The sequence below is a fragment of the Aythya ferina genome (genome assembly GCF_964211825.1).
Source record: "Aythya ferina genome assembly, chromosome: 4".
Classification (NCBI taxonomy): domain Eukaryota; kingdom Metazoa; phylum Chordata; class Aves; order Anseriformes; family Anatidae; genus Aythya; species Aythya ferina.
The window spans coordinates 61,939,837-61,955,847 of NC_140300.1; the positions used below are offsets into that span (position 1 = coordinate 61,939,837).

The window sequence follows — 16,011 nt, forward strand, 5'->3', positions numbered from 1 at the left end:
AAATAGCAAAATTGTCTGGAGAATTTAAGATTACTTGGATTGAAATCCAGACCACATTGAAAGGCCAAGTGTAAGGACCAAGGCTTTATTCTTAAAGTTCACAACGTGACATTTATGGTCAACACAGGTTGAGCTATCTGCAGTTAATGGCAGAGAGAGAAAGTTGGAGAAGGTATTGGCACGAAGTGAGAATCTCAGCTTGGTGTCAGATTCAGGTTGTCAGAGCAGAAAATGGTTGGGTTGACTTGAAGCTGTCTTGACAGTCTTAGTGTATGAAAGAGCATGGCATGCAAGTAAAAATGACTTAGACTCAAACTCAATGTTGTGTGTGTTGCAGCACGTATAACAAAGGTATTTGTTATTTAGGATTTTATTTTTGGAATAAGTCTTTGGGATTTTATGCGCTTTTATACCACATGACAGTTGATTTATTTACAGGATGAAAGTCTTGGATAAGGTGCATACACAGAGCACCATCATTCACAACAGACTAATGAAGAAGCTGCCTTTAATTAGTCAATGCGATTAAAACATTTTTCAGTGATATGGTGTTACAGTTCTTCAGACTGTGACTGTGTTTTAGTCTTAATACATGGCCCAGCTTTCCCTTTTTTAATTAAGTGCTTTCATCAGCTTGCATCTTCATCACCTCTTATCCTTTAGAGGTGTTGAAAGAATGTAGTTACCTTGACCGTGCTTCATGCACATTTTTTTGTTTCTTTTTTAATTAGTGTCGCGTTGATGCTGGTTGATACACGGCAGTCACAGACCTCTGACTCGTGGAAAACCACGCATCTTGCCTCAAAAAGCATAGCGTACCCTTGACCTTAGCATAGGTCTGCATGAGGCAGCAACTCTTGGTACTGGAAGAAATGTATATGGTTTCCTGTGAGTGGAATAGCACCTGAATTCTGAACAGTGTAGTTGGAATCGATCCTAATTCAAATAAGCTGATAGCCGTAGCCTGAGTAACGTTTTCTGTGTAGGTATCTTGCAAGGTTTCTTTAATTTTGCATTAGCCATTGATTTGCCGCTTGAGCAGAATCACTTTGGATGCCGGCCCTGCTACTGATGCGATCGAAGCATCCCACAGCTCGATACTGCGACAGGGCTCCCTTACTTACAGGCACGCCTTGGCCAGTGGGGAAAAAATGCTGGTAAGGAAGGATAGAAGCTCTCTCCTTCTTCCTGTGTCTTGCTGCTGCCCCAATAGGGAAGAACTAGAAGCTGTGATTATTGACAAGATTTCAGTCTAGTCCACTGTAGATGGAGTAAAACTATATCAGAAGTCCTGCGGGAGGGAGCTGGCTGTTTCTTTGTAGATGAGGTGGTTTTGGAAGGGGTTTGAGCCACGGAACCAAAGCAAAATGTAATTTTGTGCCTACAGCCCGCTGTGGTAGAAGCAAATGCTGCAGTGACAGTCGTGTGCTCTTACAAGGCAACTGTGATGGATGTAGTCAGAGGTGGCATTCATTAGCATCATCCAGAAGTGCACAGAAGGGAATACTCAGGAGTGCTGAATCTATTTTTAACTGCATGTACAAAAATTATGTTTTTGCAATCAATTTGGTGTTATATTGCATCTGATTTTTTTTTTTTTTATTTTATTTTCCTGGGCCTGCATTTCTAGTAATGGTGGCTGTTCTCCTAGCTACGCAGCAAATCATAAAATGGATTGCAAATCATAAAACAGGTATTCTGCTCAATTTAAGAGCCAAATCTATCAGTTTAAAATAGTAGTAGTTCTGCAAAAGCAATAAAACTCACCCACTAAATTACATCTTTCTACAGTCCAATGCTCTTGCAAGGATTTTGTTGCTAAACGAATGGTTTAAGTTACCTAAACTGTGAAAATAAATTGCAAATGCCTTGTCCCAGACTTTTTATAAGCTGGGAGCCAAATCAATCAGTGCTTGAAGAGTGTAGAGTTAAAACGTAACTCGCCAGGAGCCTCGATTGCTCTGTCCCTCAGCAGTAGAAGACTGGCTGGAGACACAGGACCAGCTGAACTTGTCTGGTGCTTCTCTGAAAACGAAGACACTCTTCTGTGGCAGCAGATGTGGCCTGGAGTGAAATGAGACTCGTGGCTGTCGATTAATGGTGATTTCAGCCAGTGCATTGCTTAGCACTGGCTCCATGCTCTCCTTCTCCTTTGGATGGCTTCACTGCTGGAGCTGCTGTGTGCAGGACCTGCCAGGATGGTTCCAGTGAAATTTAGAGAAGACGGCTTCGGGTACTGCTTGATCTTGGAGAAGAAAAGGGAGAAGAGAGAGGCCTTGTCCTAACATGCTTGAAGAGACTAAACCAAAGCAGTTGCGGTACCAGGTTTGAGTGGTGGCAGCTGCCCTGATGGGTTGTAGAGCTTATGGATATGGTTTAGTGGAGGGCTGTTAGCGTTAGGTTGGAGGTTGGACTCGATGACCTTGAGGTCTCTTCCAACCTAGAAATTCTGTGATTCTGTGATTCTGTCTCTCCCCCTGGACTGTGGATTTTTTCACACCCCTTAACGTTAACGGGTGCTACTTGACTGTTACTAGCTCAATTGCCACAGAGCTAGGTCTGAGTATTTCTTGGGCCATCAGCATCCCTGATAAAAGCAGCCCATCCGCTAGCAGACAGGCCATGCAAAACTAAGCAGCAGTACCCAGACATCACGACGTGGAGTGCCAGCTAGCTTTGGAGCCGTGGGAACCTGAATGTGGAGTGCTTCAGAGGCAGATTCGGCTTGTTCCCAGGTTTTGCTGGCTCCTAGGTTTCACAAATACTCTCTTTTGATCCCCTTGTATAATTTCTCTGGTTCTTTGACTGGGGACGGCTGTCTGCACTTCAGCAGTTGCTTTTCCTCTCCTAACCCCGAGGTGCCTTTCACTGCCTCCTTTGGCTGGCACAGGAAGTCTCAATCACACAGCAGCAGCTGCTGCTCTTGTGGAGGATCAGTGTGATTTCTAATACCCTTTATAGTTCTGTGAAGTTTTGCTCCTTGCTTTGTTTCTGGGTGGTGGATACTGACAAGATGCCTCGTTGCAGTGGTAGGATGTTTGAGATGACGAGGAGGCTGTAGTCGCCCACACACGAGCAACTGGGCTCATCAGTACCGGCGCCGTGATGAAGCAGGACGATGCCTTTCATCAGCACAACAGCTGCTAAAGGAGGCGGCAGCAGTCTGAGGAAAACATAGCCCTTTTGGCTAGGTTGTTACGTCTTAGAGGATGAGAAATTGTCCCTCATGTTGCTATGGGCAGGGGGATACGGGAGCTGTTACAAACCCAGACAGCTCAAGGCTACGTGTCTGGCAGAGGTTTGATGCCTAGTCAGTGGCAGACGTGCTGAAGACAAACCCAGGCTTCTGCAGGAGCTTACTTGGGGAGGAGATCCACTGAGAATGGGGGTTGCATCTCCTCCTCAACAATGATGGATGTTTCAAGGCGAGAGACACAGGAACCTTCTAAGCTGTCTGAGCATTGAGGAGAGGGAATCTCTGAGCAGCCAAAAAGAGCTTGAGAAGCCTCTCAGTGGCAGCGAGAGTCACTTCATGGGTGTAAGTGGTAGTGCTGGGTGGTAGCAGCAGCAGCCAAGTCAATTCTTCCACTGCTGAGGTTTGTAGTTATCTTCATGGCTTCTTCCATCGAACTTAGCCTTACTTTCCTCTGCATTCTCTGCAACAGAAATACAGTTTTTCTTGAAATCCTTCAAGGATTTCCATCTCGGGTATTTACTTGTTTTAATTGCTTGCTGAGCACAAGCATGTTTTGTTAGTACAGTGGGTGACACATCTAAGCACTGGGTGCGCATCCAGCCTTAGATGCTCTGTGGTCACCTTTTTTCTGCTAGGTGTAATAAACTCAGTGGCGAAGGTGGTAGATTGGCTCAAAGGTCTGCCGCTGTCTACAGCACCCCAGAATAAATGGGCCTTACAAGGACGGAGCTGCTGCTTGTGCTGAGGAACTTGAGCTCAAAAATTGGGTATGAGATTGCAGGTGGAGCAGAGGCAAACAGAAGACTTGCAGCTGATGCAACTCTGTATTGTAACAGCAAGGATTTGTCTCTGTTACTGTGTGTCTCCAGGCCTAAAGCTTGAGCAAGCTGTATTGTGGATGTATGACAGTTTCATTCTGGTTACAGGACGGTAATGCTGTAAAAAAGTTCATTTCTTGAGGTGTTGGAAGGGAAGGTGTTTGGGAAGAGAGGCATTTTGTGTTGGCATTGGCATGTTGTGCTGTGCCAGAGGCAGGTTGTGGGGCATGAGGCCTGTAGGCAAGGTGAATTAGCTCTGTTACACCCAAATAAAAAAAGAAAAAGTCATGAAAGATGCAAGACTTGATAGAGAAGAACATTGATGGATTAAGTGTGAGAGGATTCATGGTTGGCTGTAGGTTGAAGAAAAAATCACCTCTGCAGAGTTCTTGCTGGATTGTAGCTGCTGGATGTAGCTGGGGATTCGAGCTAGAGCAAGTGACAGCCGTAACATTCAGTAACACCTTGTCAAGATGGAAAGCACAATATTATCATCAGCCTTCAAACTGATTTCTTGAAAAATTAAGGATTTTGTAGCGAAAGTATTGAGGAAACCCTTGATATATCACCTACTCCCACATCAGTATGGCTTTCATCATAAAGTGCTAGTTAATTTTGACTTTTCTCAAGAACAGACCTGTGGAGAGCACCTCTCATCAAACTGTCACTGCCATTAAAAACATCTTCAAGCTGGGGGACAGAAAGAGGGAGATGGGGTATCTTATTGTACTAAGAATAACTTCTGTTACTCAACAGTATTTTTCTTCTATTTTCCATAGATCCTAATTATCTCATGGCTAATGAACGCATGAACCTGATGAACATGGCAAAACTGAGTATCAAGGGGTTGATCGAATCTGCACTTAATCTGGGCAGGACGCTGGACTCTGACTATGCACCTCTTCAGCAGTTCTTCGTTGTGATGGAACATTGCCTTAAACATGGCTTGAAAGGTAACCTTCCTTGAGAGGAGTCCTCCTGGGCTGTTGGTTGTAGCATAGGAGCAAGAAAGAGCAACCTTGTTTCAGGGTCTGGTTTGGTATTCAGCAGCAGGCTGAAGAGAGCAGGATGTCTGTTATGATCACAGCTGACGTGTGTCTGCTGGAGATGTAATAGCGCAGGTGAAAAGTTCAGTTGTTGATGTTGCTTGTCACTTCCTATAACAGCATTGCAGATGTGACTCAAATATGACGAAGTCATTAGGAATAAAGTTGGCTCCTCAGCAAGATCACAACGCCACTTTTTTTTTTGTATGTCTTCATGGTTCAGAGGGGCAATGGTCCTCTTGCTGGAAGTGGAGATGTAATGCTGAGATAGTTTCTTAGTTCTCTCAAAATTGCAGATTTGGGCTGTGTGCAGCTCTTGTCGTGTAGGCTGCTTTTTAAAATGGCAGGCAGAGCATATATTCATATTTACAATATGGAGTCACAACTTAAACTGCCCAGTATCATGCTACTTCATTTGCCGCCCTTGCTTGATAGTAGCTTGGGATGAAAAGTAGGGGATATTAAACTCCCTCTCAGCACCTGTATGTACATCCTGCGGTGCTGCTTTATTAGTTGAGTTCAGTGTTATGTGCTGATGAAGCGATTCCTGTGCTGGGTAAGGTAACGTTGTGCAAGGGAGAAGTGTTCATACTCCTCAGCTTTGTTTATCTGTTTGCTGGTGTCCCTACTGCAGGTTTTAAGTTAACTGAGTTCTCAGTTTCCTTACAGCTGCTGTGAAGTAGCAGTAAAACTATGGAAGAAGCAAATTAATTTCCAGTTTTGAAATGTAGTGGTTACTAGAAACCTTTCCTGAAGGAGGAAAGGATGTACAGGGAAGCCTCTGGAAGCTGTGGCAAAAGAGTGGATTCAAAGTGATGCAATTCTCTTCTATGTAATGTGATGGACAGTGAGGGAAAACTACTGCACACGCAACATGTAACTTGGACACTGAGAGCAACCTTTGCCACTAGCACTGAATCTCAGCTGTTGGTTATCACTGGGTGTTGTTTTGCAGTATCTGGGATGTATAAAATTATTTCTGGCGTCCATCTCAAGCTCCTGTTGTGTTATTTGAATGATGCCAGTAATTGCCACACTTGAGCATAAAAAGTGATCTGTTGTACTTGCCCAGTAGAATCTTTCTGTCAACTGCTCACTGGCTTCTGACCTTGTTTGAGAATGCAGATAGTCAACAAAGGCTTAATGGACTAATTTTATATCTTTCCCTTTTCCAGCCAAAAAGACTTTTCTTGGGCAAAATAAGTCATTTTGGGGACCTCTAGAACTAGTAGAAAAACTTGTTCCTGAAGCTGCAGAGATTACAGCAAGTGTTAAGGATCTCCCAGGTCTGAAGTAAGTATAGTCTTTTACTGCACAAATAAGTTTTTTCTTTTTAATTGTAAGAAGGATCCTGAAAAAGAGAAGGGGGGACAAACATAATCAGGAATCTGTCTGCCATGTTCTGTTGATATAAATGGTTCTTCAGTCTTTTTTTTTTTTCCCTTAATTAAGGAACTACAGAAGGAAAGAAAAGGATATGTTACTTCTTATATTAAGCTCAAGGGTTTCATGGACAATAGTACATTGCTTGTCACTCATTTATGGTTAGCAATGTGTCTTAGGAACGTGTCAGTCTTTACTGACTCCCTGACTGCAGAGGAAGGGAATTGGAAGGGAAGTTGTAGAGGTCATTTTTCTTTTTAAATAAATTCAGATGAACTTGTAAAGTTTGTGTAAAAGGAAGGCTCACAGAGGTGGAGAAGATGTTAGTGTGTGGTAAAGAAACCTCTTTGAGGATATATTGCTCTTAAAAGTTGCATAGTCATCTCAGATATCCCATTGAGGTTTGCTTATTCCTTTACTAAAAAAATTGTTAGTGTGAAGGGTTTCAGTCTAGAAAATAGCTAAAAAGTTTGAGTAAACTTTGGTATGAGCGTCATGACTAAGAATCAGATCATCCTTGCTCAAAAAAAGGGTGAATATATTCAATAGCAGCTTCTCTTGGGTTAGTAACTAGCGAAGTATATATGGACAGGTGCTTGTACTGGAGGACTGTGCAGGATTCTGCCTGGAACAGCTTACAAGATCAGCGTGGAGCGCTAGGAGTGTCATGCCAGAGCTCCTGTTACCTTTTCCTGTTGTACCAGAAAACTGCAACATGACATAAAATAAAGGACAGCTTTGGAAGAGGTCTCTAAAACATGGTCTTGTATACATACTAACCCTTGGGTTATGAAGTGTCATGCGTTAGTGAGGTCAAGACCACAACAGGGAATAGCGAAGATAACTTCCACGGGCAATTGCTATTATACTGGTTAAGATTAGAAAATAAAGTGCTCCACGTGCTGCTTGCTATAAGACAGCTGACTGCTGGAGACTGAAATTTCCTTCTAATCAGGGTACTGCTCAACACGGGGGGATTTAACACCTTCCTTTAGAGCATCTGATACTGGCTCCTGGCCAGTATCAGGGTAGAGGAGCCAGAGCTGTGATGCAGCATATCAGTTCTCATGTTTTTTAAAGCTGTGTGCTTCAGATTGTCAGGAGAAATGGGGAGAAGGGCTGGAAGGGCTGTGACTATACGCTATTGCATCCTGTGAGTGCGTTCATGAGCAAAACACTTGAAGAGAACACTGGTGAATTTGTGATTTTGTTGTCTTTGTGGATTCTCAGCAGGCTTAACACCTGCCTGAAGAAATGATGCCTGGGCATTGGTGTTGAGCTGAATATACACACGTTCTTCTGATTTGCCGTATACAAAACTGCATTTGAACTAGAGTTCATCTGCTTCAGTAAATCACCTTCTGTGTAGTACCATCCAGCACCAGTGAAGTCAGGAAAATATTGTTAAGATAGTAACAAATACAGGATTAGGGAAGAAGCAGTGATAATTCTTTAGATAATTGTTTACATAACTTGTACTATGTGATCTCTATAAAGCCTTCTCCCAACCCAAACCATTCTATGATTATATGACAAACTTGTCTGTAACTATTCATGCTTAAATACCTTGTATATCCCTCTTGTCATCAATGGCAGCTGTATCTTCAAGGTGCAGAAACTTCAGACACAATAGGATTATTAAAGCTGTCTGTGGATATGTATTGCAGTTTGTGTGTAACTCCTTCGTTTCTTGCTGTTGTAGGACACCTGTGGGTAGAGGAAGAGCTTGGCTTCGCCTGGCTCTAATGCAGAAGAAGCTTTCAGAATACATGAAGGCCTTGATTAACAGAAAGGATCTTCTCAGGTGAGTAGTGAACTCTCAGATTAGATAAGGTTCCCTTTTGCCCTATTGTAAGATATTTTTTTTTAAAGATCTTTTACACCCAAAAGGTAAGGGTGTGTGTACTCTTCCTGATGTGATGGTAATGTTTGTGAAATGTAGAGCTTCCTTTGAAGGAATAAAAAAGTTTAATATTCTTTTTTCATTCAGGAGCTGCCATTTTGCCATCCTTATTGTCTCAAGTGTCTGTCTGTTAGAATAAATAAAAATTTTGTTTCCAAAGAAGTGACTTGGGTGAAATATTTGTATAGATGGGATGCAGTATTCTCGTTTGTGAGATCTTGGCCCTGGACTTGTTTCTGACCTTGTCACTTCATTAGCATCTGACTCAGAACAAGTCATTTTGTTACTCTCTGTCTGCTTCCCCATTCATAAAACAGCAGTTAGTTTTTAGGGTAATTGCAAGTCCATAGATTAGAGCTGCTATGATTACATTAAGTAGTAGGATTTAATAAATATGTTAATGTTTCTGTACGTAAACAAGTAGGTTTTTGTTGTTGTTGTTGTCTGTCCATGCAAATCCATAGCTGACTTGGGGCTGGAAAGGAGAACTTTCTATTGTCCACTGGAAAATGTGGTGTCTTATGTTAGAGAAGTATTTGATGGAGCAGTAAAAGTATGCTATTTGTAAAACTCTAACATTAAGCCTCAATCTTGAATCCTCACTGTGCTCTGATATCGCTCAACTTTCATGCTTACTTTGCATCACCTTCTAACAGCTGAAAGCCCAGATCTCCTACTTACTGGGTCTTTGCCTCACCCCAAGATGTACTGTGCTGGGAGATGTTTGGTCAGAGCATCAGTTTGATAGGACTACACTTCTGTGTAGTTTGTGTTATTGCCTGATTTTTGTTAAGCCTGAGCTTGTTTTATTATTGTATGAAATACCAGAAAAGCCATTCTAGTTGGCCTTGTTCTGGTCGAATTTTAAAAGATGCAACACTTGTTTTCTCCTGTTGTCCATCCTGCAGTGAATTTTATGAGCCTAATGCACTAATGATGGAAGAAGAAGGTGCGATCATTGCCGGCCTGCTAGTAGGTTTGAATGTCATTGATGCAAACTTCTGCATGAAAGGAGAAGACCTGGATTCACAGGTACTGGGTTCTGTTAATGTTTTTTCTGCTCATTTAAATTGGACTAATTTTCTGTTGTAGAGGACTTTGTTTATCTGAGATTCATATCTTTTTTCTATAAGTGATTTAAGACTAATACAAGCTTGCTACCATTATAGTGTTCATCAGTTAGCTGGCATCAGAGATTCAAGATTTGGGTTTTCTCTTTGTTATGCTTTCATGCGGTCTGCATTTGGATTGCTGTGGTGTGAAATGCAGAAGAAGATAAAGCAGAGTGCTGGGATGGACTTTCCCAAAAAGGGGGGGGAGAAGCGGACTGATCTTGTAGTTCACTCCTGCCATATGACTAGATCAATGTAGCCATTAAACAAAAGAGAAAAGGCCCACGTGCACTTACGTTACAGCTTGCATAAGCAATGTATGGTTCTAGTGATGATAATGTTTGTCCTTATCTCCTAAGACCTGCTTGCTAGCTTGCTGTTTCTGCTAGCATATTCTTGCGTGAACAAGGGTATGTTTTCCTTCATTTTGGCTAAATTACTGGTATAATGAATCTTTGTTTATAATACAACATGTGCTGATGTTCTAACTGAACGACCCTGAACTTCCATAGCACACATAACAGTGTTTCTTCTTAAGAGAATCATTTGATGTAAAATGCGTTTTTTTTCCCTAGGTTGGAGTTATTGATTTCTCGATGTATTTGAAAGATGGGAACAGCACAAAAGGCAATGAAGGGTAAGCACACGCATGAGAGTCCTGCTTGTCATCTCCCGATAACCTTTTGAGTTTTCAAGTTAAATTGTTATCTCTTGATGACTTTTCAAGTATTTCAAGTTGCCCTGCAAGCTGTTAAATTTTTCACTAAACCATTGCTTAGAGTGAATTGTTCCTCTATGAAAAAGCAATGTATACATAAGATACTGGAAGTATTGGGAGGTGGCAGGGGAGGGGAAGGTGTCCCAGGAGTTCTGTGTTCTTTATTAACTGGCAGTTTAGGAAGATGACAATACCTTAACAGTGACCCTTTGCTGAGTTAGGTCTGCCATTCTTGAAAACCTTTTTGGTAAGCAGCTTAGTAGCCTTTACCAGTTGTGCAGCTGGCAGGATAGCAGTTGATTTTTGGCACCATACCATCCCTAAATAAATTCTCCACTTGGAACTGATCATAAGTGTAATAGTTCTGAATACTTGTGCCAGTGTACACAAATGTAGCTATGCAACTTTCAGAGCAAGATCTTGAAAAATACTGTGGGTACACTGATACACCGATCCAGTCTTGTGGTTTTCTGAGACTTTTGAGACTCTTTCTTCCTATTTAAGAGGTTCTGCCATTTTGAAATCAAGTACATGTTTAATTATTGTACCTCAGGGTCTGGTGTTTTGATTGCCTTTATTTTATCTGTAGTTTCATTTCTAGATCTCTTCTTTAGTTAGGATTTCCTGCTGAAAATGCATGCAAAAAAGCACATTTGTTGATGGCTTTCCTTGAATGAATTTTGGCAAGATAACATAACTCTTGTCCCATATAAAAGTAGTACAAAGCAGTTTTTTAATTCAAAATAGTTTTGTACTCACTAAAACATTTTCTGCCTTAATCCTTCCGTTTCATGTGTGACAAACTGCCTGAATGTTGTCTAGTTGAACATTAACAGTTGGCTGCATTTCCTCTTAGACCTTTAATGGTGTCTCTTAGGTCTATTAATACAAATACTGAGGTTTAGGATCAAAGAGAAATTGTGCTATTTCCTCTTCAGCTTGTCTTTCTGTCCATGTAAGCATTCAGAATGATGGTTTGCCTCCATCCCTCTGTGGAGTGTGTAGCAGGGCCAGAAGCCCCTGTGGGGTGATCAGGGTGGGTAGCATAGTTAGATATGTGCATGCTAAAAGTAGGCTGAATGACTTGGGGTTGGCTCCTCTCTGTCTCATCATCTTTTGGCTTGGTGGAGAAGACCTTCTGATCTGCTTGGGGCCTCCACAAACACGCCACACAGTCATTGGTTTTAGATATGAAAGGACTATGCTCTGGCTGAGCTGAGTGATTTTTTTTTTTTTTCCCCAGGGATGGTCAGATAACTGCTATTTTGGACCAGAAGAACTATGTAGAAGAACTCAACAGACACTTAAGGTAATGCATGATGTATTTATTCTTTGTTATATAGTATAGCACAATAGAAATGAGACTACAAAAAAAAAGAAGGAATTAATGTAGGCTTTCTTCCTTTCAACAGTGCTACGGTGAACAACCTACAGGCAAAAGTGGATGCCTTAGAAAAATCCAACACTAAACTGACTGAGGAGGTAAGTGTAATAGGGAAGCATCTGATGTTTCTGCTTTTTCCTTCCGAAGTCTTATGAATGCTTTCTGATTTTTGGAAAATGTCTTAGAATAAATTGTACAATGGATGTGGTTTCAAATGCCATACAGCTGACATGGTTTGAGACATCAAAATGGTATGAAAAACTTCATAAACTTCTATTTGTTTTTGACAGATGCAGAAGTTTACTACTATGTTAAGATATTATTTGAAACATAGCAATAACTTTTCGTCTAGCCTGTCATGATTTGTAAGAAATCAAGTCTTTCTGGATAAAACATTGTTCAATCTGAGCATGGAAGGTAGTTGGCATGTGAGTTTTAAGTGTAATCTGTGTCTTAAAATTGGTTTTGCAGTTGATTAGTAATGGAATATATGTAATAAAATCTTCACAGGTCAATTCCCACGACAAATGGGTGAAAGTAATTCTCATCCTAAAAGTTTTACAGCGTCTCTGTCAGCATGTCACTTAGCTCAGCAGAATGACTTTGGTTAGGACATCTCAGTGCCCTGGCAGTATAAATATGAAATAGAAATTCTTTCTTGTTCATTCACCCTCGTCAGAGGTCTGTGTCTGATTCTTGAACACCTTCTCTAATGGACGTATGCCAAACGATGAGAAGCTGTAGTAGTGGAAGGTAGTATATCCACTCTCAGAATTAACTTCCACAGTTAAAAATGACTAACTTTTAATTTTGAAAAGGTGGTCTACAGTAGGCTTCAATTAGTGCTAATATAATATATAGCTTTTGATTTATTGCCTGCAGTGTATGAACGCTGTGTCCATTAAGCATGGTATCTGTGAAATTAATTACAATAATGAGTCAAGTATATGTTGAGTTGTAGTAACTTGCCTGTCTCTTAGTGAAGTCTCTCTTGGAATGTAACTGATCTTTTCTTGTGTGCAAGGCTTACAGAAGTTAAAATTCACCAAGCCAGAAGGAGTTTTCGGAAGTTGTTTTGGACTTTAACCACACATTCCACGTAGTCTGTTACTCTGCAGGGATGTCTTTATGGGGAATTATTCTGAGGCAATGTCTTGTCTCAGAAGGGTGGTGTGTGCTGCTGACCCTCAGTTTCCAGTTAAGCCTTCCTCCTGTAATGAGGAGCACTTTTAGTAGCACTTCTGCCCAAATGCTTAAACACTCAAAGCATCTGAAATGCATGTCTAAATCTTGCACTTCAGATGCTCTGAGTAGCAATGTATCCAAGCTAGCAAAGCTGTAGCAAATCCACACAAGTACTACCTCCCTGGTTGTTTATTTCTATTGCTAAAGTTCTGTTTGTGTTTTTTTAAGCTATTTTTTTATGTTCACTTTTTTTTTGTTATGCCTCTCAAAGGAAGAGGAATGGAGTGAGGTTTTACATTGAGTTGTGCTAATCACGGGTTATGTAGAGTCTAGCAGGTAGTGACCCTTAGAACTGAATAACTTGACTGGAAGACATGGACAGAAATGGTTTGGAAAATCTGTTTTAGTTACCAGTGACAGATTTCCACTGTTGGCTAACTGATACTCTTTCAGATGGTCTGCCTTCATGACAGGGGTTGAACCGTCTTTTCACTTCAACTATTTGTTTTTCTCACTTGGGATGTAAACAAATTAATACAGGAAATCTATCTAGAGGGGGAAAGAAACCCTGCCAATTGTGTGTTTGGTACATTTACTGTTGTTCTGTTTTGTTCACAGCTTGCTGTTGCAAACAACAGGATTATTACACTGCAGGAAGAGATGGAACGGGTTAAAGAAGAAAGTTCTTACATCTTGGAGTCCAATCGTAAGGTGTGTGTGTGTATAGATAATTCTGGAACCCTTTGGGCAGTTCCAGCCCAAATTTGATGCAGAGTAGGTGTTTTGAAGAGACTTAATTTCCTTATGTATCTCATGGAAATCTGTAATAAGTAAGGGTAACTCCAGGTGGGCCTTCTGCAGAGGGTAACAGATGGACCCTGGCCACAGTAAATCCTACCTGGCATGTGCTGATGAAACAGTGAGCATGTGCAGAGCGGCAAGCTAACACAGCATGCTCATAGCTTGCTGGGTGGAGGTGTCAGAAGGGACAGGAAGAAGGATGATTTAATTAAGGGTTGGCAAAAAAAAAATTGAAAGTAGGAGTTCTGCTTTTTTGGCCCAAAATACTACCCTTTTCAGAAATGAAGGAGTATTCCATGTTGGAATACTCTATCATCTTTTCTTTGATTTGTTGAAAGTACTAGTAACTATGACAGAATCTGCTATGGGTTTTAAACCCCATCAGATATTTGTCTGAGACTTTGTAACCATACGTAGTATATTGTCTAAGATCTGAAAATAGACAGTCTGTCCGTTTTATTCATATTCATTGAATTGCACTGAGCAGCTTGGGGAAATGGGGAAATAGTCACTTCACGTAAGCTGCATGCTGCATTAACTGAGTAGAGCTGCTGAGTTTTGGTACTTGCAGAATTTGTTTTCAAAGTGGGAAAAACAAATGATCACCAAATGTGAGGATTACTGGCGTATATAATGACAAGTTAATTGGGTTTCTTCCTTAGGTCACTAAAGACAGAACTGCAGATGGACATGCACTGACTGAGGCACGAAAACAGTTAAAGGAAGAGACTCAGCTGCGGCTGGTAAGGGCAGCATGAGGTTGAAGCTCACTACAAATGGCTTTTTCACATAATTACTCCATGCTAGATGATCACTTCTCAACATGTTTGGTCAGGGGCTTACTGTCATTTCTGCCTGTCTATCTCACTCTGATCTGAGACAGTCTTGTCAGAATTAATGTTAATTTTGTGACTATTTATCAGTTCGAGGTCTCTTTCTCAAAATGAGCAGCGCAGTTGCTTTTCTAGGTCTGACGCATCCCCCTTGCAGGTAAGGATATTGCCACTATCTGGATTGTTACTCAATACCTTGTGTTCAGCTGGTGCAAAATAAAATGCCTGAGCAGAACCTTTTAAGAAAATTAAGTCTGCCAGCTTTTTCACTAGTCCCCTCCATCAGGATGGACTCAGGTAGTGCTTTCTGACTCTTTACTACTAATGCTGGTTACATGGCTTTAATATTGGATTGAAATAACATATTTGTTGTCCTTAATTGTTTTTGATGTGTCAGATCTATAACTGTGATGCTGTGGCAATGCAGCACACTTTGGGGTTGTGACTCCATTGCCAAGAGCACCAGTTAAGAGTGATTACATCACTGATGGTGAAGAAAGCTGGCGAGTAGTGCTGACTGAGCTGTGTGTTCCAGGATGTGGAAAAGGAGCTGGAGGTCCAGATTGGGATGAGACAGGAAATGGAGTTAGCCATGAAGATGCTGGAGAAAGATGTCTGTGAGAAGCAAGATGCTCTGGTGGCGCTCAGGCAGCAACTGGACGATCTCAGGGCCCTAAAGCATGAACTATCTTTCAAGCTGCAGGTAGGAAAATAATTAAATCAAATGGGATGAATTCCAGATAAAACTTTTTTAGGGCATTGGTTTCCACACCCCACCTTGTTTAAAAAGTACTGGGTGTGGAAGGGTGACAGGCAGTATACCATACTTCTGTCTTGCTCCTGTTTAAACCTTCTCCCTATCTGTATATTTTTTTTCTACATTTGTTTCTGTTTGCTGCTCGCATTAGGGCTGGCATTCTTCAGGTTAAAGTTGATTTGTGCAAGAAACTTCAAGGAAGATATTTCTATCATGACATATGCACTGATAGTCTTTTTGCCTTTTTCAAATTGGTAAACCAACAGAAGATTGAAAAAAATAAAAAATGCCTTAAGTGAAAGGAATGTTTCCCTGCGTAGGTTACCTTCACAAGTGTCTGTTAGAGTACATTATCTGCGATTGGTAAGGATAGAATTTTCTCCAGTGTAGTGAAGTGCACACACTGTAGTTATGATTTGGGGGAGGGTATCTTAGTAGTGGCCACTCTTCAGTTGAGCATGTTTTCCAGGTATTTACATGATTGATTGGTGTTCAGTAGTTCCATGTTGGTTTCTTTCTTTGCAGGGTAGAAAACAGATTTTTAGCTTTGCCAGTTCTCTGAGATGCTCTCCCTTTATACCTTGTTTTACTTTTTTGTTGGTGCAGATACTCACTTCTAGAGCCCACAGGCGTTTTTTTGTCAAGGGTCAAGCTAAGAATTTAAACAGCAGTAATCATGCAGTTTGGTTCAAACTGCTTTCCAACTTTTGTATGTGCTTTGTAATCCCAGTGATGTTTTTTCAGTTTAGTAAAGAGGATGTGAGCTGCTGAGGGGCAAGACAGAAAGCTGTAATGTTTTAAGCAATTGACCATGTTAGGAGTTAAAGGAAAATGCTGTTTGTTGTGAAGAAAGACTGGCAATGATTTGGAAATGT

At 41.1% G+C, this 16,011-nt stretch overlaps 1 protein-coding gene across 7 annotated transcripts in view; it reads left to right on the top strand.

Annotated features, from left to right (window-relative positions):
• Positions 1 to 16,011, top strand: part of RUFY3 (RUN and FYVE domain containing 3) — a 59,598-nt gene that overhangs the window by 28,779 nt on the left and 14,808 nt on the right. For all 7 annotated transcript variants that reach the window (XM_084519302.1, XM_084519300.1, XM_084519303.1 and 4 more), the window contains 10 exons: positions 4,794 to 4,967; positions 6,236 to 6,353; positions 8,146 to 8,247; positions 9,255 to 9,378; positions 10,034 to 10,095; positions 11,420 to 11,485; positions 11,589 to 11,658; positions 13,364 to 13,456; positions 14,209 to 14,289; positions 14,915 to 15,082. In XM_084519302.1, the coding sequence (XP_084375428.1) occupies positions 4,808 to 4,967; positions 6,236 to 6,353; positions 8,146 to 8,247; positions 9,255 to 9,378; positions 10,034 to 10,095; positions 11,420 to 11,485; positions 11,589 to 11,658; positions 13,364 to 13,456; positions 14,209 to 14,289; positions 14,915 to 15,082 (1,044 nt within the window). In that variant the 5' untranslated portion in view covers positions 4,794 to 4,807. The remainder of the gene's footprint in view (positions 1 to 4,793; positions 4,968 to 6,235; positions 6,354 to 8,145; positions 8,248 to 9,254; positions 9,379 to 10,033; positions 10,096 to 11,419; positions 11,486 to 11,588; positions 11,659 to 13,363; positions 13,457 to 14,208; positions 14,290 to 14,914; positions 15,083 to 16,011) is intronic.